Below are 24,049 nucleotides of genomic sequence, written 5' to 3' on the forward strand. Positions count from 1 at the left end.
GTTTTTCTGGTTTTATAGTAAATCGTCAGTTGTATCCTCTGATTTTTGTCTGTAGGGATAACGTTTCTATTAACAATATCTTTCAGGACCCTTTCCTCCGTTTTATGAGCTGTGGAAAAGAAGTTCCTGTAAAATAGTCTAATAGGGGGTATAGGTGTTGTGTTAGTTGTCTCTTCAGAGGTTGCATGGCTTTTCACTTTCCTTCTTATGATGTCTTCGATGAAACCATTGGAGAAGCCGTTATTGACTAGGATATATATATATATATATATATATATATATATATATATATATATATATATATATATATATATATATATATATATATATATATATATATATATATATAAACCTCTCCTGCCCTGGGAGGTCAGGTGTGGTAGGGGCAGGATAGGGGAGGGCAGGCTGGGAGGGCAGGTGATGTAGGGCAGGATAGGGGAGGGCGGGCTTGGAGAGCATGGTAGGGGAGGGTGGTCAGGGTTTGGGGCAAAGGGGGGGGGGCGTTGGTGAGGTGGAGAGGTGCAGGGGCCAGCAAACGGCGGCAGTTTGGTGAGCGAGCGTGGTGCGCGCGGGAGTGTCCCCCACACTCCTCAACAACCTCTTACTGTTACAACCACAACTACAATCTCTTACTACAACTACAATCTCTTACTATAACAACCACAACTACAACCCATTACTAGAACAACCACTTACTATAACAACCACAACTACAACCTCCTATTACAACAACCACAACTACAACCTCCAAAAACAACCACAACTACAGCTTCTTATTACAACCACAGGTACAACCTCTTACTACAACAACCGCAACTGTAACCACTAATTACAACAACCAAAACTACAACAACCTCTTGCTACAACACCCCAGCTACAACCTCTTACTACAACACCCCAACTACAACCTCTTAGTACAGCAACCAAAACTACAGCAACCAAAACTACAACAACCCCAACTAGAACCTCTTACTACAACACTCCAGCTACAACCTCTTACTACAACCTCTTACTACAACACCCCAACTACAACCTCTTACTACAACACCCCAACTACAACCTCTTACTACAACACCCCAACTACAACCTCTTACTACAACTACTACAACATAAAAGTGAATAAGCAAACCGTTCACCCAGAAAGCGTAGTAGAGTGAGTACAGCGAAGAGTGTCGACCAGACAGACACACGTCTACACGGTGAAGACACGTGTGTCGACCAGACACACACACACGTCTACAAGGTGAAGTCTGGCTGGCTGACCATAACTGTTTAGTAAAGGACTACACTGGAGTGCGATAAGGTGTAAGTGTCCCCCCCCCCCCACCACTCGCACACGCTGCTGCTGCTACTCAATATAATGTGACCTTGGCGATCGTCGTGTATATTGGGGGAAGATATAGAACATAGTTGATAATAACGACAACAACGGAGCACACGCGCGAGCCCACGTGCAGGGAAGCCTCATATATGAAGCCTCGTGCATGGATGCCTCATATATGTGCTTAATAAACGCCTCCAGGTTTTCCTAAAGAAACAGGGATCGATTTTTGTCCAATACTAAGGTACTAGTGATCAAGGCATTCCGAGTGTGGGTTCCCCCAGTGTCCACCTGGTGACCAGTGTCTGGTGGCGCCTGGCTCACCAGGGTGGTGGTCAGGACAGTCACTTCAGTGTGGTAGGACAACTAACCGGCCATTGCCCGAGACAGTCACCAGGACGCTCACCAAGTTATCGCTGACAGTCGCTCCTACAGTCACCGCGACAGTCACCAGGACGCTTACCAAGTAATTGCTGATAGTCAGCGCTCCTAGTCACTGAGACAGTTACCAGGACGCTCACCAAGTCACTGCTGACAGTTGCTCCTACAGTCACCAGGACGCTTACCAAGTCATGCAACAAGTCGTGTAAGTACTCTTCTTAACTGATGACTGAAATTACCAAAATAATTTATTAATATAACATATATTAATTTTTGATTAATGTGAGGTAATTTCCTAGAAGGCAGTAATGTGCTTTTTATTTTATTTAATTTGTAACGATAATCTGAAATAGAGCAGTGGCTATTCTGACTGGTGTTGTGCCAATCGCACATTAATAACAAAAAAGTAAAATAAAGTAAATAAGACTGCTTTAAGTCCTCTACACTGTGAGAGTTGCGGGTGAAAACTAAAGAGAATAAAAATTTCAAACCATTCATTATAACAAAATTGACTTTAATAACACTAAATAATAATTAATAATTAATAAAGAAAAGAAAACCCCTTAGACACTTGGCTTTACACAAAATTAAAGAGAGAAATATTTACAAGATTCTATGTTTATCAAAAAGGGGTGCAATGACTTTATATAAAAGCTGTACACATCTACTGTCTCCTGGACAGGCGAGAGTAGATGTTACTGCTGAGAGCATGAAGTATAACCTGATCACTGGTCGCTGGTGAGTCCCTTATATATGGGCCAGGAGATCAGAGATGGAGTGAATCTTGTAGGTAACCATCGACTGGCAGTTAAACAAGCAGCTAGCATCTGGTTGACTGGCGAGTGGCATCTGGGCCTCTGCCCAGGCAGCAGGTGTCCAGGTGTCTCGGGTACTAGAGGGAGGAGGGGGGTGGTGTCTGTCTAGACACTGAGGCGTCTGTGGACGTATTGTTGTTGTCGTTGATGTTGATTCCATATGTTGGAGAACACAGATATGTTGGTGAATAGGCGGTATAGGGAATAACGGGCAGGATCTACTGCCTAAGCAGGTGATTACCGTAAAACATTATTTAATTACTAATTTACTTTTTATTTATTATTTACTAGCTGTACCCGGCCACGCATTGCTGTGGCTCGGTAACACAGCCACATCAACCCTCCCCCATCCCCTAATCCTCCCCACCATTCCCCCCTCCCCCGTCCCCTCGTACTCCCAACCATTCCTCACTCCCCCATCCCCTCGTCCTCCCCACTATTCCCTCACATGAAAAACACAGTTAAAAAAAAAAACATGGTTTTACTTGTCACAGATTTGACATCTATATAGAGGTATATAAAAACACGCGTGTATTCAAATGAAAAGGTGTGTCAAAATTTCAAAGCTAGCGTTGAAGAACTTTCAGAGATTAGTGTGTGTTGCTTTAACGTCCAACAGATAGCGCTGTTTAAAAAAAACGTATGTTTTCACCTGTCACAGGTGTGGCATCAATATAGTAGGTTTATATAAACACACATGTATGCAAATGGAATGTTGTGTCAAAATTTCAAAGCAATCGGTGAAAAACTTTTGAAGATTACAGCATGTGTTGCTTTTATGCTCAACAGATGGCAATGTTTTAAAAACAAACATGTTTTTACCTGTCACAGGTATGGCATCTATATAGTAGGTATATAAAAAAGCATGCGTATTGGAATGGAACGTTGTGTCAAAATTTCAAAGCAATCAATGAAGAACTTTCGAATATTACAACATTTGTTGCTTTCACGTCCAACGTGTGGCACTGTTTTTCAAAAAAAGCAAGTTTTCACCTGTCACAGGGGTGGCATCTATATAGTAGGTATTTAAAAACACACATATTCAAATAAAACATTGTGTCAAAATTTCAAAGCAATCAGTGAAGAACTTTTGGAGATTACAGCATGAGTTGCTTTCTCATCCAACAGATGGTGCTGTTAAAAAAAAAAAACAATGTTTTTACCTGTCACAGGTGTGGCATCTATAGTAGGTATATAAAAACATGCGCATATTTGAATACAACGTTGTGTCAAAATTTCAAAGCAATCAGTGAAGAACTTTCGGAGATTAGCAATTTTGAACAAAACGAGCATTTACATTTTTATTTATATAAATTGGATTTATTTTAATTTATATTTATTATTACTTCAAAGTGGAATGTATTTTACTATTTATCCTGCTGGGTGTTTTACCTGAACACAAGTAGGGGGGTGGTTCATTTGTACATAGTTTATACCATAATTGGTGGTTATAAATAAACTACAGTATAATGTTTGTTAGTACTATTGTAAAATAATAATGTTATATTGTAAATGTATAATTGGTTAGTATAATAGCTAAGATTGGGTTAATTATAACTGTTATGTTTTAGCTGGTTTGGTTGTTATGGCCTGATTTGGCAGTGTGAGAGAGCTGGTCCTTAAACATCAGACTTGGTTATGTCACATGTGGACTGTCTGGTCCTGTTAATGACATCTGGCTCTGTTAATGGCAGCAGTTTGGGGCAGCCAGAGCATGTTAGGCATCTGTATAGTTTCTTGCAGGTGGTCGGCTCAACTGATGTCTCATAGATCACAAGCTTACCTGCCAACAAATGACAATAACATATGAAGTACAGGTGTGACACATGAAATGTGTATTGTTCTGATAAAGAGACTAGGCATACTTTTGTTGGGGGTGATGCCCTGCTACTTAACCGCCTATCCTATCTTAATAGTTAATGGCCAAAACTAATAATAGATATTTAGTATATACTCATACTCAGCACTTCCTGGTAGTCATGTTAAGGTTGCTGAGGCTGGATCACTACTGGGTGATCGATATTGCCCGGAAGCCCTTGTTTACAATCTTTGTCTCGGCTACACCATTTTGGAACAGCCGAGATTTGGAACCAAGATTTGGTTCCAAATTCCTTGTCTTATTGACTTAGGGAGGTAGACTATACTTTTATCATTAATTATTTTAGAGTCATAGTGAATAGTTTTTTTTTTATTAATTTTAATCTCTAGACTATTATTTTAAGGATACGAGATGTGTTAAATATATTTGTGATGACGAGACGTCACAGATAACCCATTCTCTGTAAACCATTTAGGACTAACTAGTATAACCAGGTTTCCTGACTATATTGGGTACTAGTAATGTTAGTATTTGAGTATGTTAGTGTGTTATGTGTCGGATATCCGACGATTAATCTAACCATCTTGTGGCGTGCCCCATGGCTGCCCCTCTGAAGACCAGCCATTACTCAAATACAAATCAAAATTAAAAAATCAAATTTTTATTCAGGTAAAAGTACATACATAGAAGATGAGTTACAAACATAATGTTGGATTTATAGATAGAGCTAGTACATACAATACCTACAGCCACTAATACGCATAGTGTTTCGGGCAAGGTGTGGCAAGAAAACACTTGGACTAAAACTTAATAGTAACTGAGATTAGGAATAAATTGTGTTGAGAAAAGGAATAAAAAAAGGGGGGTGGGAGGACAGGGCAGAAATCAACAATTTTACAAGTTGGTCAACAAACAGCATTGTTTAAAATAACAAAACATGGGTTGACATTTAGGGGGCTAAGGTAAGTTACATGGAGTTTATTAGGTAGAACTTAGTTTTATCTTAAACTGGTTGAGAGAGGTACAGCCTTTGGCATGATTGGAAAGGTCATTCCACATTCTGCGTCCCTTGATTTGTAGAGCATTTCTAGTTTTGTTAAGTCGCATTCTTGGAATATCAAATAGGTATTTGTTTCTGGCGTGGTGCCCATGGGTTCTGATATAACATTCTAGGAAGTGTTTAAGGTCAGGATTGGCAATACAGTTCAGAGCTTTAAATATATAGAGAACACTTAAGAAGATGTGCAGTGACCCAATATCTAACATATTCAAAGATTTAAGTAAAGATACCGAGTGCTGTCTGGGGCTGCTGACTCACCGTCACCAGACGTGCACCTGTCTTACACTCGTGCATGTGTCTTACTCTCGTGCACCTGTCTTACACTTGTGCATGTGTCTTACACTTGTGCACCTGTCTTACACTCGTGCATGTGTCTTACACTTGTGCACCTGTCTTACACTTGTGCACGTTTTACACTTATGCACGTGTCTTACACTTGTGCACCTGTCTTACACTTGTGCACCTGTCTTACACTTGTGCACCTGACTTACACTCGTGCATGTGTCTTACACTCGTGCACGTGTCTTACACTCGTGCATGTGTCTTACACTTGTGCACCTGTCTTACACTCGTGCATGTGTCTTACACTTGTGCACCTGTCTTACACTTGTGCACGTTTTACACTTATGCACCTGTCTTACACTTGTGCACCTGTCTTACACTTGTGCACCTGTCTTACACTTGTGCACCTGTCTTACACTTGTGCACGTTTTACACTTATGCACGTGTCTTACACTTGTGCACCTGTCTTACTCTTGTGCATGTGTCTTACACTTGTGCATGTGTCTTACACTCGTGCATGTGTTTTACACTTGTGCACCTGTCTTACACTCGTGCATGTGTCTTACACTTGTGCACCTCTCTTACACTCGTGCATGTGTCTTATACTTGTGCACCTGTCCTACTCTTGTGCACCTGTCTTACTCTCGTGCACCTGTCTTACACTTGTGCACGTGTCTTACACTCGTGCATGTGTCTTACACTTGTGCACGTGTCTTACACTTATGCACCTGTCTTACTCTTGTGCATGTGTCTTACACTTGTGCACCTGTCCTACTCTTGTGCACCTGTCTTGCACTTGTGCATGTGTCTTACACTTGTGCACCTGTCCTACTCTTGTGCACCTGTCTTACTCTCGTGCATGTGTCTTACACTTGTGCACCTGTCCTACTCTTGTGCACCTGTCTTACTCTTGTGCATGTGTCTTACACTTGTGCACCTGTCCTACTCTTGTGCACCTGTCTTACTCTCGTGCATGTGTCTTACACTTGTGCACCTGTCCTACTCTTGTGCACCTGTCTTACTCTCGTGCACGTGTCTTACACTTGTGCATGTGTCTTACACTTGTGCACCTGTCCTACTCTTGTGCACCTGTCTTACTCTTGTGCATGTGTCTTACACTTGTGCACCTGTCTTACACTTGTGCACGTTTTACACTTATGCACCTGTCTTACACTTGTGCACCTGTCCTACACTTGTGCACCTGTCTTACACTTGTGCACCTGTCTTACACTTGTGCACGTTTTACACTTATGCACGTGTCTTACACTTGTGCACCTGTCTTACTCTTGTGCATGTGTCTTACACTTGTGCATGTGTCTTACACTCGTGCATGTGTTTTACACTTGTGCACCTGTCTTACACTCGTGCATGTGTCTTACACTTGTGCACCTCTCTTACACTCGTGCATGTGTCTTATACTTGTGCACCTGTCCTACTCTTGTGCACCTGTCTTACTCTCGTGCACCTGTCTTACACTTGTGCACGTGTCTTACACTCGTGCATGTGTCTTACACTTGTGCACGTGTCTTACACTTATGCACCTGTCTTACTCTTGTGCATGTGTCTTACACTTGTGCACCTGTCCTACTCTTGTGCACCTGTCTTGCACTTGTGCATGTGTCTTACACTTGTGCACCTGTCCTACTCTTGTGCACCTGTCTTACTCTCGTGCATGTGTCTTACACTTGTGCACCTGTCCTACTCTTGTGCACCTGTCTTACTCTTGTGCATGTGTCTTACACTTGTGCACCTGTCCTACTCTTGTGCACCTGTCTTACTCTCGTGCATGTGTCTTACACTTGTGCACCTGTCCTACTCTTGGGCACCTGTCTTACTCTCGTGCACGTGTCTTACACTTGTGCATGTGTCTTACACTTGTGCACCTGTCCTACTCTTGTGCACCTGTCTTACTCTTGTGCATGTGTCTTACACTTGTGCACCTGTCCTACTCTTGTGCACCTGTCTTGCACTTGTGCATGTGTCTTACACTTGTGCACCTGTCCTACTCTTGTGCACCTGTCTTACTCTCGTGCATGTGTCTTACACTTGTGCACCTGTCCTACTCTTGTGCACCTGTCTTACTCTTGTGCATGTGTCTTACACTTGTGCACCTGTCCTACTCTTGTGCACCTGTCTTACTCTTGTGCATGTGTCTTACACTTGTGCACCTGTCCTACTCTTGTGCACCTGTCTTACACTCGTGCATGTGTCTTACACTTGTGCATGTGTCTTACACTTGTGCATGTGTCTTACACTTGTGCATGTGTCTTACACTTGTGCATGTGTCTTACACTCGTGCATGTCTCTTACACTTGTGCATGTGTCTTACACTTGTGCATGTGTCTTACACTTGTGCACCTGTCTTACACTTGTGCATGTGTCTTACACTTGTGCATGTGTCTTACACTTGTGCACCTGTCTTGCACTTGTGCATGTGTCTTACACTTGTGCACCTGTCTTACACTTGTGCATGTGTCTTACACTTGTGCACCTGTCTTACACTTGTGCATGTGTCTTACATTTGTGCACCTGTCTTACACTTGTGCATGTGTCTTACACTTGTGCATGTGTCTTACACTTGTGCATGTGTCTTACACTTGTGCACCTGTCTTACACTTGTGCACGTATCTTACACTTGTGCACCTGTCTTACACTTGTGCATGTATCTTACACTTGTGCACCTGTCTTACACTTGTGCACCTGTCTTACACTTGTGCATGTATCTTACACTTGTGCACCTGTATTAGACTTGCGCATGTACTCACCTAGTTGTGTTTGCGGGGGTTGAGCTCTGGCTCTTTGGTCCCGCCTTGTAACTGTCAATCAACTGGTGCACAGATTCCTGAGCCTTCTGGGCTCTATCATATCTACATTTGAAACTGTGTATGGAGTCAACCTCCACCACAACACTACTTAATGCATTACATTTGTTAACTACCCTGACACTGAAAAAATTCTTTCTAACGGCCTGGAGGCCTGGTCGACGGCCGGACCAGCGCTAAAGAGTTTGTCTTTGTCCACCCTGGTCGACGGCCGGACCAGCGCTAAAGAGTTTGTCTTTGTCCACCCTGTCAATTCCCCTGAGAATTTTGTAGGTGGTTATCATGTCTAACCTTACTCTTCTGATTTCCAGGGTTGTGAGGTTCAGCTCCCTTAGCCTTTCCTCGTAACTCATTCCTCTCAGTTCCGGGACCAGTCTGGTGGCATACCTCTGAATCTTCTCTAACTTCGTCTTGTGTTTAACTAGGTATGGACTCCAGGCTGGAGCTGCATACTCCAGGATTGGTCTTACATAAGTGGTATACAGGGTCCTGAACGATTCCTTACACAAGTTTCTAAAGGCAGTTCTTATATTGGCCAGTCTAGCATATGCCGCTGATGATATCCTTTTGATGTGGGCCTCTGGGGACAGGTTCGGTGTGATATCGACCCCCCAGATCTTTTTCTCTATTTAACTCTTGCAGGATTTCACCTCCCAGATGGTACCTTGTGTTCAGCCTTCTGCTCCCTTTGCCTAATTTCATTACTTTACACTTTCCTGAGTTGAACTTTAGCAGCCATTTTCTAGACCACTCCTACAGTTTGTCCAGGTCGTCCTGTAGTCTCTGTCTATCTTCATCTGTTTTGATTCTTCTCATAATTTTTGCATCGTCAGCAAACATTGAGAGGAATGAGTCTATACCCTCTGGAAGGTCGTTTACATATACTAGAAACAGTATGGGTCCGAGTACTGAGCCCTGTGGGACTCCGCTGGTGACATCTCGCCACTCTGATGCCTCCCCCCTCACCGTTACTCGCTGTTTCCTATTGCTTAGATACTCCCTTATCCATTGGAGCACCTTACCTTTTACTCCTGCCTGCTGCTCCAACTTTTGTAACAGCCTTTTATGAGGTACTGTGTCAAAGGCTTTCTGACAGTCCAAGAAAATGCAGTCTGCCCACCCATTTCTTTCCTGCCTAATTTGTGTTGCTTGGTCATAGAATTCTATTAGGCCTGTGAGGCACGATTTGCCATCTCAGAACCCATGCTGGTGGTGTGTTACAAAGCTGTTTCCCTCCAGATGCTCTATGAGCCTTTTCCTCACAATCTTCTCCATCACCTTGCATGGTATACAAGTTAGGGAAACTGGCCTGTAGTTCAGTGTTTCTTGCCTGTCACCCTTTTTGTAAATTGGGACTACATTAGCCGTCTTCCAGCTTTCCGGAAGGTCCCCCGCTTCCAGTGACCTGTTATACACCATAGAGAGTGGCACACTTAGTGCTTCTGTACCTTCTTTTAGAATTCACGGTGAGATTCTGTCATGCCCAACAGCCTTTGACACATTCAGCTCCAACAGATTCCTTTTGACCTCATCACTGGTGAGGTAAATTTCCTCCAAGGTTGTTCGGTTTGCCTCCTCATTTAGTGCAGGGACCTCTCCTTGTTCTATCGTGAAGACCTCCTGGAATCTCTTGTTAAGTTCTTCACACACCTCTTTATCGTTCTCTGTGTATCTGTTCTCTACTCTACACAGACGCCGTCTTGTAGAATCGGCTCTTATTAACAATGTACCCAACATGAACTTGAGTCCTGGCTTTGTTGCTGTGGACTCTTCCCTTTCACAGTATATACTCAAATGCTCTAATCTTTCTAACAAACGTGACTTAACATAAGCTTTCCCCCTTCCATTTCTTTCTTTCTCTTTCCCTTTCTTTCTCTCTTCTCCCTTTTTCTGTTCATTGTCTTCTACGCTCCCTTGCTATCCTCTTCTTATTCCTATTACTATCTCCTTCGGTGGTTATAATAGGAGCTGCCTCGTATGGGCCAATAGGCCTGCTGCAGTTCTCATTACTACTATCCCCTACACCTGACTTTCCTCCTCAGCTCTCTCTTGCCTATTTAATGCCTGTCCCTACCTGTTCTCATCACAATCGACTTGAGAATGGTCCAGGACGGACCGAAACGTCGTCGTCCCTTCAATTTCGTGTGTGTGGTCTGGTCAACATACTTCAGCCACGTTATTGTGACTCATCGCCTGCATATCTGTTCTCCCCTTTTCTCAGTTTCATCACTTGTTCCTTCACTGCTGTTCTCCTCCTGATGTGGCTGGGAGTAGTTTTGGTTGGGTCTTAGCTTTGCTCATGATGTCATTTTCATACTGCCTCTCTGCTTTTCTCCTCACTCTGATGTACTCATTTCTGGCCCTCTGGTATTTATCCCTGCTCTCTGGTGTTCTGTTGTTCCTGTAGTTTCGCCATGTTCTTTTACTCAATTGCTTTGCTGCTGCACATTCCTGGTTGAACCACGGATTCTTTTGTTGCTTTTCATTTTTCACTTTTTGGACTGGGATAAACCTGTCTGCAGCCTCCTGACACTTCTGAGTGACATAATCCATCATATCCTGTACAGTCTTTTCTCGGAGTTCTGTTAAACATGGTATTCCCATTATGAAGTTCCTCATCTCGTCATATTTTCCTCTTCGGTAATTTAGTCTTTTTCCTTCCAATCCCGTTATGGGATAGGTTATCCCTACTTCTACCAGATACTCAAATATCAATACACTGTGGTCACTCATTCCTATGGTTCTTCATATTTGACTTCCCTTATTTCTGAGCCATTTAAGGTGAAAATCAGGTCGAGTCTAGCTGGTTCGTCACTTCCTCTCATTCTTGTGGGCCCCTTGACATGTTGGCTCAGAAAGTTCCTTGTACTCACTTCCAAAAGTTTAGATCTCCATGTGTCTTCACCTCCATGTGGGTCCCCATTCTCCCAGTCTATCTTTCCATGGTTGAAATCCCCCATGATTAAGAGTCTGGATCCATTCCTGCAAGCAACTGAAGCTGCTCTCTCTATTATGTTAATGGTAGGCATGTTGTTTCTGTCGAACTCTTGTCTAGATCTTCTGTCATTTAATGGAGGGTTGTAAATGACTGCCACTATTATCATAGGTCCACCCATTGTCATAGTTCCTGTTATGTAATCTCTGAATCCGTCACAGCCCGGAATTTCCATCTCTTCAAAGCTCCAGTCCTTCCTTATCAGCAGAACCACTCCTCCTCTCCCGTCTCTCTTTTTCCTGACTATATAAAAGTCCTTTGGAAACACAGCATTTGTTATGACTCCTGACAATTTTGTTTCTGTGAGTCCTATTACATCTGGGTTTTCTTCCTGCGCCCTTTCTGCAAGTTCACGTCCTTTGTTGGTAATCCCATCGAAGTTTGAGTACATTACCTTGAAGCTCACTTTCCTATGTCCATTTTTACCCACCTGTCTGCAGCCTCCTGATACCTCCTCCTGGAACAGCTTCCTCCACTAGTGCAGGAAGCTGTTCCATGGGCATTGCTGCTCGGGTGGGCTCATCCTCCTGTGGGGTAGTTACCAGGGGTTCTGAGGGAGGTGGGGGTGGGGGGGAAGGAGGGGCAGGGGGAGGATGGCTTAGAACTGGGGTGGGGGATGGAGGACTTAGTTCGTGTCTGGGCCGGCTTGGGGCAGGAGGAAGACCAGGGGGTGGAAGGGAAGGGGGTACTCGGGGTAGGGAGGGAGGTTATCTTGAGATGATTTCGGGGCTTTTTAGTGTCCCCGTGGCCCGGTCCTCGACCAGGCCTCCACCCCCAGGAAAAAGCCCGTGACAGCTGACTAATACCCAGGTACCTATTTTACTGCTAGGTAACAGGGGCATAAGGTGAAAGAAACTCTGCCCATTGTTTCTCGCCGGCGCCTGGGATCGAACCCAGGACCACAGGATCACAAATCCAGCGTGCTGTCCGCTCGGCCGACCGGCTCCCCTCCGGCTCGGCAGGGAGGGTGGAATTGGGTGGAATGGTGGAACTCCCCACCTATAGGGTGGTGAGTTGGGATGTTGCAGTCCCCTCTGGGGTTCCTGAGGTGCTGGGTTGGGGTTCCACACTCCCCCCCCTGGGATTGCTGGGTTAGGGGTTGAGGTTCCCTGGCTCCCTTCCCTCTGCCTGCACCTTTTCCTTGCATCTGCTGCCTGTATTACCTCTGTCCTGGTCATGTCTCTCTGAAGGAATACCTGTCTATAATTCGTTACATATATCAGTTTGCTCTTTTTGCTCGGATGTCCTCTTTGATGCACTCGGTTTTGAGCACTACCTTGATCAACCAGTCTTTGTCTTTGTTGTCCTGGCCAATCCGGAAAAACTTTTCTACGTCTGTTTCAGCCCCTTCCAGACCTATCTCCTTTAGTATCCCTGCCACTGCAGCTTTGTCCTTAGACCTCCATTCTTCCCTTGTGGAACCTTCTTGTTCCTTATCACCTAACACTACTACAGCTCTTTTCCTTTCCAGTAACTGGCTCGTGCATCTAGCTGCCTCCTGTGAGGTTACTGCTTTCATTACAACTTCCATGTTACAACTTTCAAACTACATTGCAACTTCCACTTGCACAAGTCTAAGTACAACTTACACTTGTGCACGTGTCATACACTTGTGCATGTGTCTTCCACTTATGCACGTGTCTTGCACTTGTGCATGTGTCTTACACTTGTGCATGTGTCTTACATTTGTGCATGTGTCTTACACTTGTGCATGTGTCTTACACTTGTGCACCTGACTTACACTTGTGCATGTGTCTTAAACTTGTGCATGTGTCTTACACTTGTGCATGTGTCTTACATTTGTGCACGTGTCTTGCACTTGTGCATGTGTCTTAAACTTGTGCATGTGTCTTACACTTGTGCATGTGTCTTACATTTGTGCATGTGTCTTACACTTGTGCATGTGTCTTACACTTGTGCACCTGACTTACACTTGTGCATGTGTCTTAAACTTGTGCATGTGTCTTACACTTGTGCATGTGTCTTACATTTGTGCATGTGTCTTACACTTGTGCATGTCTTACACTTGTGCATGTGTCTTACACTTGTGCATGTGTCTTGCACTTGTGCACGTGTCTTGCACTTGTGCACCACTCTTGACTTGTGCACGTGTCTTACACTTGTGCACCTGACTTACACTTGTGCACGTGTCTTACACTTGTGCACGTGTCATACACTTGTGCATGTGTCTTGCACTTGTGCACATGTCTTGCACTTGTGCACCTGTCTTACACTTGTGCATGTGTCTTACATTTGTGCATGTGTCTTACACCGGTGCATATGTCTTATACTTGTGCATGTGTCTTACACTTGTGCATGTGTCTTGCACTTGTGCATGTGTCTTGCACTTGTGCATGTGTCTTGCACTTGTGCATGTGTCTTACACTTGTGCACTTGACTTACACTTGTGCACGTGTCTTACACTTGTGCACCTGTCTTACACTTGTGCACCTGTCTTACACTTGTGCACGTGTCTTACACTTGTGCACCTTGTCAGGAGACATATTTTCCCTGCTCTCTCGTGCACTGAATTGAGTACGAAATTGCATAGTGCACCGGTGATGTGCACGGTGATTCAACTTTCTGAATATAACTTTTCCACAGTCGTGTTGGGTGTCGTTGGACAGCCCATGACATTTGCTAGCCATTGATGTCATTCTGATCGCTGTATCAGGTCTGTGAAGGAAATTACAGGAGAGAGTTGATTTCAGGGAAACTTTTGTACCAGTCAAGTGTAGAGAGGGAGGTATGGGGGGTTAACGGCCGTAGACCACCCCCCCTATCACGTGTCCACCTCGTGTGAGGGGGGGGGGGTAGCGTCATGGGGCAGGTGCGGGATTGGTTGAGGGCCTGGGCCTCAGAAATGCTGAACCGTGATTGGCCAAGACGCTGAGGGGTGCCGCATGGGTACCCCAGGCATGATATTGGCGGGAAACGACATTCTTACCTACGACGTTCCTGCCTGAGGTCAGGACATTTCCCGTGCTAGGCCAAGCATCGGGAAATACCGCCTGCAACGTTACCCAAGTCACGCCAACATCTTGCTATCTTTCCGTGTGCCGTGCGTAAGAATCCGGTAATCGGAAAGGGGCTTGTATCGAGCCGTGTGAACTTGTCATCTAGCCGCGTAATTGTGGGACGCCATCTTAGAGGAACTGGACTGAGAGTGAGGCGTTAATTATCGGGCTACAAAAACGACATCCGCAGTCGATCGTATCTGTGCTTGAAGATACTGCTGTGAGACGTGCTAGAAAGGGTTTCAGTGTTATGAGAGAAACCTTAAATGTTATAATTCTGAGGAACAGTGAAGGACTCCATCTCGTGTACCGTCGTAACACCGTGTACCGTCGTATCCTGGGGTACCGTGTCAAGTGGAAGGGGCGTGGTACCGCATCCCTGCTGTTGTGCGCTAACCTTGGCCTGCCTGTGCCGGTGTGTCTGTGCCATCCTGGTCTCTGTGAGTGTGGAGCTAACCCCGTGGTCTAGGACCCTGTGCTCCACCTGACCACGTGTAGGAAGTGAGGACGCCTACGTCATCATCCAGCAGCAGCAGTGGGGGTGTGATTGATGTGTATGTGTGTGAGTGAAAGAGGGGCCCCGCATTATTGATGTAAGTACACTGTTTCCGTTTGGGTAATAAAACTCTGAAGCTGGGTTCGCCTCCAGTGTTCCGTCTGTCCTCTGTCCCTGGGACCACCTGGGGAGGTGAATGGGAATTGGAGACGTGTGAGTCTACCCTGTTTGTCATCAAGTTGAGGATTGGGCCCAACTGTGATTTATGACGTGTGTGAGGACACCTAGTGACACATTCAGAGGTAGATTAAAGTGAGTTATTTACTTCTATTATTTTTCTATTTGTCGTGTATGTATTCGCTGTAATTTGATTCCCTTTTTCAGCAGTGAAAAGTGGTAACAGGGAGATTTCCCTTGGTTATATATTTTACTGTTGTGTTGTGGTAAAGTGTGAATTATTGGTGGATAATTTACAAGTTTTGCCGTGAGTGGCAAGGATGTACTGTGTTGTACTGTGATGTACTATGTGAGTAAACCGTAGACAAGTTTGACCTTGGTGGAAGGCGTTGTGTACTGTGAAGGATTCCGTGAGAATTAAAGTCAGTTAACGTCACCGGGGGTCACGATTTACTTAACGAGGTCACTTGTTCGTTGAACATTGTTGTGATTAACGTAGGGACGTGTAAAGGCAACAGTCACAGTGAAGTTCACGCAGTGGAGGAATTGTCAAGTGAAGACTAACGTAGTGTTAACGAGTTAACGAGCTGTCGTTAATTGAGTAATTAACGTAAGGGGTTGACGGTCTGATATGATCGGAGTCAATTGCGCTGTCATTAAGCTGTTGTAATTCGTTGGACTGATCAGCTCTGTCTGCGGACAGAGTGATTAAGCACTCGTAGCTAATTAAAGATAATTAGTAATCGCCACTTAGTGAATTCACCAGGTGTTGATGTTGTTTACACGGAGTATTGGAACATTGTTTGTGGTACACACCTGTCTTACACTTGTGCACGTGTCCTACACTTGTGCACCTGTCTTACACTTGTGCACCTGTCTTACACTTGTGCACCTGTCTTACACTTGTGCACGTGTCTTACACTTATGCAGATAGACAAAAATACAAGTCACAGCTTCGTATCATCTTTTGCAGATGACACAAAAATCAGTATAAAAATTACCTCGGCTGAAGACATTGAAAAACTTCAAGCTGATATTAATAAAGTTTTCGACTGGGCATCAGAAAATAACATGATGTTTAACAGTGATAAATTCCACGTACTCAGGTACGGTAAAATGAGGACCTTAAACATAATACAGAGTACAAAACACAATCAAATGTACCCATAGTAGGAAAACAGCATGTAAAGGATTTGGGAATAATAATGTCTGACGACCTAACGTTTAAGGAGCATAACCAAGCAAATATTGCGACAGCCAGAAAAATGATAGGATGGATTACGAGAACTTTCAAATCCAGGGATCCCATCACAATGGTTGTACTCTTCAAGTCACTTGTGTTGTCTCGTCTTGAGTACTGCTCAGTACTCACTTCCCCCTTCAGAGCAGGAGAGATTGCTGAAATAGAGGGAATACAGAGAACATATACGGCACGCATAGACGCAATAAAGCACCTAAATTATTGGGATCGTCTCAAAGCCCTCCAAATGTACTCACTAGAAAGAAGACGAGAGAGATATCAAATAATATACACCTGGAAGATACTGGAGGGCCAAGTACCAAATCTACACAGTAAAATAACAACGTACTGGAGTGAACGATATGGAAGAAAATGTAGAATAGAACCAGTGAAGAGCAGAGGTGCCATAGGCACAATCAGAGAACACTGTATAAACATCAGAGGTCCGCGGTTGTTCAACGTCCTCCCAGCAAGTATAAGAAATATTGCCGGAACAACCGTGGACATTTTCAAGAGGAAACTAGATTTATTCCTCCAAGGAGTGCCGGACCAACCGGGCTGTGGTGGGTATGTGGGCCTGCGGGCCGCTCCAAGCAACAGCCTGGTGGACCAAACTCTCACAAGTCAAGCCTGGCCTCGGGCCGGGCTTGGGGAGTAGAAGAACTCCCAGAATCCCATCAACCAGGTATCAACTAGGTAACACTTGTGCATGTGTCTTGCACTTGTGCACCTGTCTTACACTTGTGCACCTGTCTTACACTTATGCATGTGTCTTAAACTTGTGCATGTGTCTTACACTTGTGCACCTGTCTTACACTTATGCAGGTGTCTTACACTTGTGCATGTGTCTTACACTTGTGCACCTGTCTTACACTTATGCATGTGTCTTAAACTTGTGCATGTGTCTTACACTTGTGCACCTGTCTTACACTTATGCATGTGTCTTAAACTTGTGCATGTGTCTTACACTTGTGCACCTGTCTTACACTTGTGCATGCGTCTTACACTTGTGCCCGTGTCTTTCACTTAGTCAGGTATGGTTACTCTGTTAAGCTTTTTTTTTTTTTTAGGGGGGTAGAAATAGCCTAAGCTACTCTATCCTTTTGAGATGTATTTATTGCTTATCTCAATAAACATACTTGAACTTGAATTGTTAAGCTTTCAAAAATCGATTACCGGTCTCCATGTTCCACCTCGTTTTGGTACAAGAATCACTGGAGCATTCCAAGGCGAATTGCTTTACTCAGTCACATCTCACTGTAACATTTCCTCAATAAGTCTATCAGCTTTTGCTCTCTGTGAATACAGAAGATGGTAGCAGGTACATAAACTTTCCTAGTTCCTTGCTCAAGGGTCATTTTTTTTGTGAAATAAGAGGAGTGAGACCTAACCTTTCTCCTGGTATAGCTACAATTGCTCTATTCATGTTCAAAATTTCCAAAAGTTTAACCACGGCGTCAGGGAAGTCAGTAGGACTAAGGTTTTGCGCATGCACCTCTGGGTGAGATCCTTGTTCTCCTGGTGTGAATGTACACACAGTATGGTCCATAGAGACATTGTCCACCACTCGCACAGGTAACGAGTAATGGCCAAAATCTACAGCATGGGTGCCAGACTGGAGATGGATGTCGGCACTACTAGTGTTTGCAATGTACAATGTAATGGTACCATCCTGCATTACGTGCCAAGAGGATTCAACAAATGTACCGTCTCTTTACAAGTTTCACTTTCTGCAATGACATCCGATAAGAGAATGTGAGTGCAGTACAGTGTCAGTAGCCGTGGAACCACTGACTTCAGAGATGGAAGCTGCTAGGCGAGCAAGACAACGAGAATCCGTTACGGGGTCCCCCTCCAGAAAGTCTTAATACTCACTCTCCTGAACAACTGCACAACTACTATGCTTCAATTGGGTACCTGTTTTCTCGGGTACTCTACTGTGACAAAGAACTGACAAACCAATGTTAGCAAGTTGACTGCCGACAAAATGAACATAATCTGTCAGTTCTGACAGTTGAACTCATGACCCAGTCGATACATGCTACACAAGGGTATGATGTGATCCTTGATACTAAAGTTCCAACGATGGGGAAACAATGCAATATTTTCATCAGTCATGGTGCTCAAATCTAGGAGAATGTCTCCAGGAAAATGGATACTGTCAACAACTAGGCATTTTATAGACAGCGTGATGTCCTTTAACTTGAGTGGGAGGTCATTTTCCCCCTTAACTGTTACTTTATTTCCTGAAACACCACTCAGAAAAGGTATAGGTGATTTTCTTACTATAACAGAGTGCCTTCTTGCAATATCTCTAAGAGCTGAAGGCTTGACAATATTTATCTTGGCACCTGAATCGTCAAAGAGTTTTAAAACTCTACCATGTACAATGGCAGATACGAGAGGACCATCACTCGGAACTGTTAAATTCACTGCTTGTAACTTATGCTGACTAGGTTGTCTGCGTCTGGTATGGGTCAAATTCACTCAGGTTCCGTCAACGTCTACAACTGGTCTAGTGTCAGTGTCCTCTGTCACGTGTCCAAATCTCTTTTGGGTAGCTTCTGAGTACACAGGTTAATCACTAGGACTGGCTAACTTGAATTGGTTAGAGGGTGGCTTTTAGGGTTTCCCTGACTACGTGGAGTGAACATTCTGAGCTCTGACCGAGTATTATAATTTGACTGATTACTGTAATTACCTGAGTTCTGATACTGTCTTGGATGCTGTGTGCCTCTCCAAGACTGACCAAGGGAGCTACGAGGTGGGGATGACCTTTCCCGATCAGCAGTGTGGTTGCCAATTTATTTATGATACTTGCAATATGCGAGCCTAGAGTTATTAAAATGACGAGTAGACCGAGAAAATTGTCTCGGGGTTATGATCTAGGTGCGGACCAGCAGTCCTTTGCCAGGTGGTTAGTCTTATTACAGTGCCAACATGAGGGAGTGTGTGACCGTGAACTAGAGCGTCTTGGCAACTTATGAGGAGAAGAATTTGACTGCTGGCTACAACCATTGGTGTGGTTCTGCGACCAAGAATTTTGTGAGTTTGTGGGAGGATGGCACCGAGGGCTTGCTACTACATTTACAGTATCTGGGGTGGAAACAGTTGAGCATTTCCAGGAGTTAACTTATCTGCCACATTATTCATTGCTTCAAAGACTTCCCCAATTTCGTGTTGAGACTCAAAATTTTGTTGTTCTAGGATAGGTTTACTGACATAAAATGCATCTGGGGCAAAATGCATTAGTCCCAAAGGCTGTCATTGCCACTGCCATTTTGGTCATTGCCACTGGAGTCAGTGATTTGTTTTTATCCACCCATGATGCACTCAACATAGCAGTCTCTAATGCATACAAATACTGGTTCAATCGTCTGGTAAATACATTATAGGATTCACACGGCTGCATTGTGGGATTAGTAATTTTCTTAACTAATCTGTATAGGTCCAGGTCTCCTTTGTCAACAAAACAATAGCAGAAAAATCTTTAAAGTCTGCCCAAAATTGGAGGTTAACAATGGCTTTCTCATCGACCAAAAAACGAGCATCACCTTTGGTGGTGTCAACTGACGACCCAGCAAATGCTAAATAATCATCATCAAAAGGCTCTGAAAAACACGGTTTGGCCTTCGCTTCAAATTTGCTAAACCGTGAATCCAACAAGCGAGATTCTCCAGCAAAAAGTGGAATAAACACTTCCTGTGCTGAATGTTGAACATTAGTAGTTTAGTACGTAATTCTAAAGACTTGGGTAAACTAGTACGAGCAACTGCTCCATTTGACTCAGAAGGAGCAGCAACAGGGTTAGACATTGTCACTAAAGTGGAATTTACTTTGGAACGTAGATTGTATTTAGGCACACTAGACTTAAAAAAAATAGAATGTACAAAAATAACACAACATTCAAAATATCAAACTAGGCTCATTATTTTGACATCAACTGCACACTACCGGCATGAGTACAGGGCTCAACCACTGCACACTACTTACAAGAGCCCAGGGCTCAACCACTGCACACTACTTACAAGAGCCCAGGGCTCAACCACTGCACACTACTTACAAGAGTACAGGGCTCAACCACTGCACACTACTTACAAGAGTACAGGGCTCAACCACTGCACACTACTTGCAAGAGTACAGGGCTCAACCACTGCACACTACTTGCAAGAGTACAAGGCTCAACCACTGCACACTACTTGCAAGAGTACAAGGCTCAACCACTGCACAATACTTGCATGAGCACAGGGATTAACCACTGCACACTACCAGCGGGAGCACGAGGCTCAACCACTGCACACTAAGAACATAAGAACAAAGATGACTGCAGAAGGCCTATTGACCCATACAAGGCGGGTCTTATTTATAACCACCCAATCGCACTAATATACATGTCCAACCCACGTTTGAAACAATCAAGGGACTCCACCTCTACCACGTTACGCGATAATTGGTTTCACAAATCAAACAACTCTGTTTCCGAACCAGAATTTACCCAAGTCTTTCCTTAATCTAAACTAATTTAATTTATACCCATTGTTTCGTGTTGTGTCTAGTGATACTTTTAATACCCTTTAATATCCCCTTTGTTATGGCTATTCATCCACTTGTGCACTTCTATCACGTCACCTCTAATTCTTCGCCTTTCTAGATAATGTAATTTAAGCTTTGTCAATTTTTCTTCATATGACAGGTTTCTAATTTGAGCATGGTGATCAACCACTATACACTACCAGTGTAAGCATGGTGATCAACCACTATACACTACCAGTGTGAGCATGGTGATCAACCACTATACACTACCAGTGTGAGCATGGTGATCAACCACTATACACTACCAGTGTAAGCATAGTGATCAACCACTATACACTACCAGTGTAAGCATGGTGATCAACCACTATACACTACCAGTGTGAGCATGGTGATCAACCACTATACACTACCAGTGTAAGCATGGTGATCAACCACTATACACTACCAGTGTGAGCATGGTGATCAACCACTATACACTACCAGTGTGAGCATTGTGATCAACCACTATACACTACCAGTGTGAGCATGGTGATCAACCACTATAAACTACCAGTGTGAGCATGGTGATCAACCACTATACACTACCAGTGTGAGCATTGTGATCAACCACTATACACTACCAGTGTGAGCATGGTGATCAACCACTATACACTACCAGTGTGAGCATGGTGATCAACCACTATAAACTACCAGTGTGAGCATGGTGATCAACCACTATAAACTACCAGTGTAAGCATGGTGATCAACCACCATACACTACCAGTGTAAGCATGGTGATCAACCACTATACACTACCAGTGTGAGCATGGTGATCAACCACTATAAACTACCAGTGTGAGCATGGTGATCAACCACCATGCACTACCAGTGTGAGCATGGTGATCAACCACCATACACTATCAGTGTGAGCATAGTGATCAACCACCATACACTACCAGTCTGAGCATGGTGATCAACCACCATACACTACCAGTGTGAGCATGTTGATCAACCACCATACACTACCAGTGTGAGCATGGTGATCAACCACTATACACTACCAGTGTGAGCATAGTGATCAACCACCATGCACTACCAGTGTGAGCATGGTGATCAACCGCCATACACTACCAGTGTGAGCATAGTGATCAACCACTATACAATACCAGTGTGAGCATAGTGATCAACCACCATACACTACCAGTCTGAGCATGGTGATCAACCACCATACACTACCAGTGTGAGCATAGTGATCAACCACCATACACTACCAGTGTGAGCATGGTGACCAACCACTATACACTACCAGTGTGAGCATAGTGATCAACAACCATACACTACCAGTGTGAGCATGTTGATCAACCACCATACACTACCAGTGTGAGCATAGTGATCAACCACCATACACTACCAGTCTGAGCATGGTGATCAACCACCATACACTACCAGTGTGAGCATGTTGATCAACCACCATACACTACCAGTGTGAGCATAGTGATCAACCACCATACACTGACCAGTGTGAGCATGGTGATCAACCACCATACACTACCAGTGTGAGCATAGTGATCAACCACCATACACTACCAGTGTGAGCATAGTGATCAACCACCATACACTACCAGTGTGAGCATAGTGATCAACCACAATACACTACCAGTGTGAGCATAGTGATCAACCACCATACACTACCAGTGTGAGCATAGTGATCAACCACCATACACTACCAGTGTGAGCATGGTGATCAACCACTATACACTACCAGTGTGAGCATAGTGATCAACCACCATACACTACCAGTGTGAGCATGGTGATCAACCACAATACACTACCAGTGTGAGCATAGTGATCAACCACTATACACTACCAGTGTGAGCATAGTGATCAACCACCATACACTACCAGTGTGAGCATGGTGATCAACCACCATACACTACCAGTGTGAGCATGGTGATCAACCACCATACACTACCAGTGTGAGCATAGTGATCAACCACTACCAGTGTGAGCATAGTGATCAACCACCATACCCTACCAGTGTGAGCATGGTGATCAACCACTGCCAGTGTGAGCATAGTGATCAACCACCATACACTACCAGTGTGAGCATAGTGATCAACCACTACCAGTGTGAGCATAGTGATCAACCACCACACACTACCAGTGTGAGCATAGTGATCAATATTATAGACTGTGGGTTGGTTGGTGTTGTCGTCGTTGATCCTTCTCTACGGACAACCCAACCCACAACTCGGTAGAGTGCTTATACCTCTCTAGGAGATCACCCTTGGCGCTTCTGGCTCTTGGAGAGGGGCTCTACGTCACACGTTTAGGGGATGCGGCTCCAACACTTAGCCTCGTTGTCACGTGCACACACCCACTCGAGCCGCTGTGACTCCCCACTCTCTCCTTAGATAAGATATGATCTCCTCAATCCCCTATGACTTACTAGTATTACCTCCTACCCTGTCCACAGCAGTGGTTCTTGGTTCTTTCTCTCTCCTTCTTTACTACCTCCTGGGAAGCCTCACTAGGACAAGGGCAAACACCAGCAAATTGTGACACATTTACTTGACAAAGCACATACACGATACATACACACATATAATAATAATGAATCCTATACTCTATAATATCACAATCAGGTTGCACTCCAACACCATCAGAACTCTATTATCAGCTTATCAAGGGGTATCCTATCTCCTGGTTCGCCACCTGATACCATTAACCTCCTCAAGTTGGTCAAGCCTACATACACTGTTGCACTATCAGCAAGATAATATATATATAGAAAATCAGCATTTGAATGCAATAACATATACCAGTATAAATGTTCATTGATACTTCAGTATAAAAAACTCCTTGACATAAGAATGCCAACAGTCACTCACCTCTCACTGCGTCTTGCACGCTACTGACAACCAAACACTACCAACTCCCTACAAGTAATCCACCAGAACTTCCCCTTCCACCTCTGGAAGTTCACAACCCTAATATCCTTAGGTTCTTCCGGGCTTCACTACCAGGATCCTCTGCAGCTCCTCCAGGCTGCTATCATGAAGTTTCCTTGTGCAACTACGGTGCTTCACCCTTCTGTTAGGTTCTTCCACAG

General features: G+C 44.1%; 1 protein-coding gene across 2 annotated transcripts in view; it reads left to right on the forward strand.

Moving 5' to 3' along the window:
- The first annotated feature begins 546 nt into the window (after positions 1-546).
- LOC123750813 (uncharacterized) overlaps positions 547-24,049 on the forward strand; it is a 222,123-nt gene continuing 198,620 nt past the window's right edge. For both annotated transcript variants that reach the window (XM_069315595.1, XM_069315596.1), the window contains exon 1: positions 547-1,907. In XM_069315595.1, the coding sequence (XP_069171696.1) occupies positions 1,894-1,907 (14 nt within the window). In that variant the 5' untranslated portion in view covers positions 547-1,893. The remainder of the gene's footprint in view (positions 1,908-24,049) is intronic.

This window comes from Procambarus clarkii, chromosome 81 (assembly GCF_040958095.1).
Source record: "Procambarus clarkii isolate CNS0578487 chromosome 81, FALCON_Pclarkii_2.0, whole genome shotgun sequence".
NCBI lineage: Eukaryota > Metazoa > Arthropoda > Malacostraca > Decapoda > Cambaridae > Procambarus > Procambarus clarkii.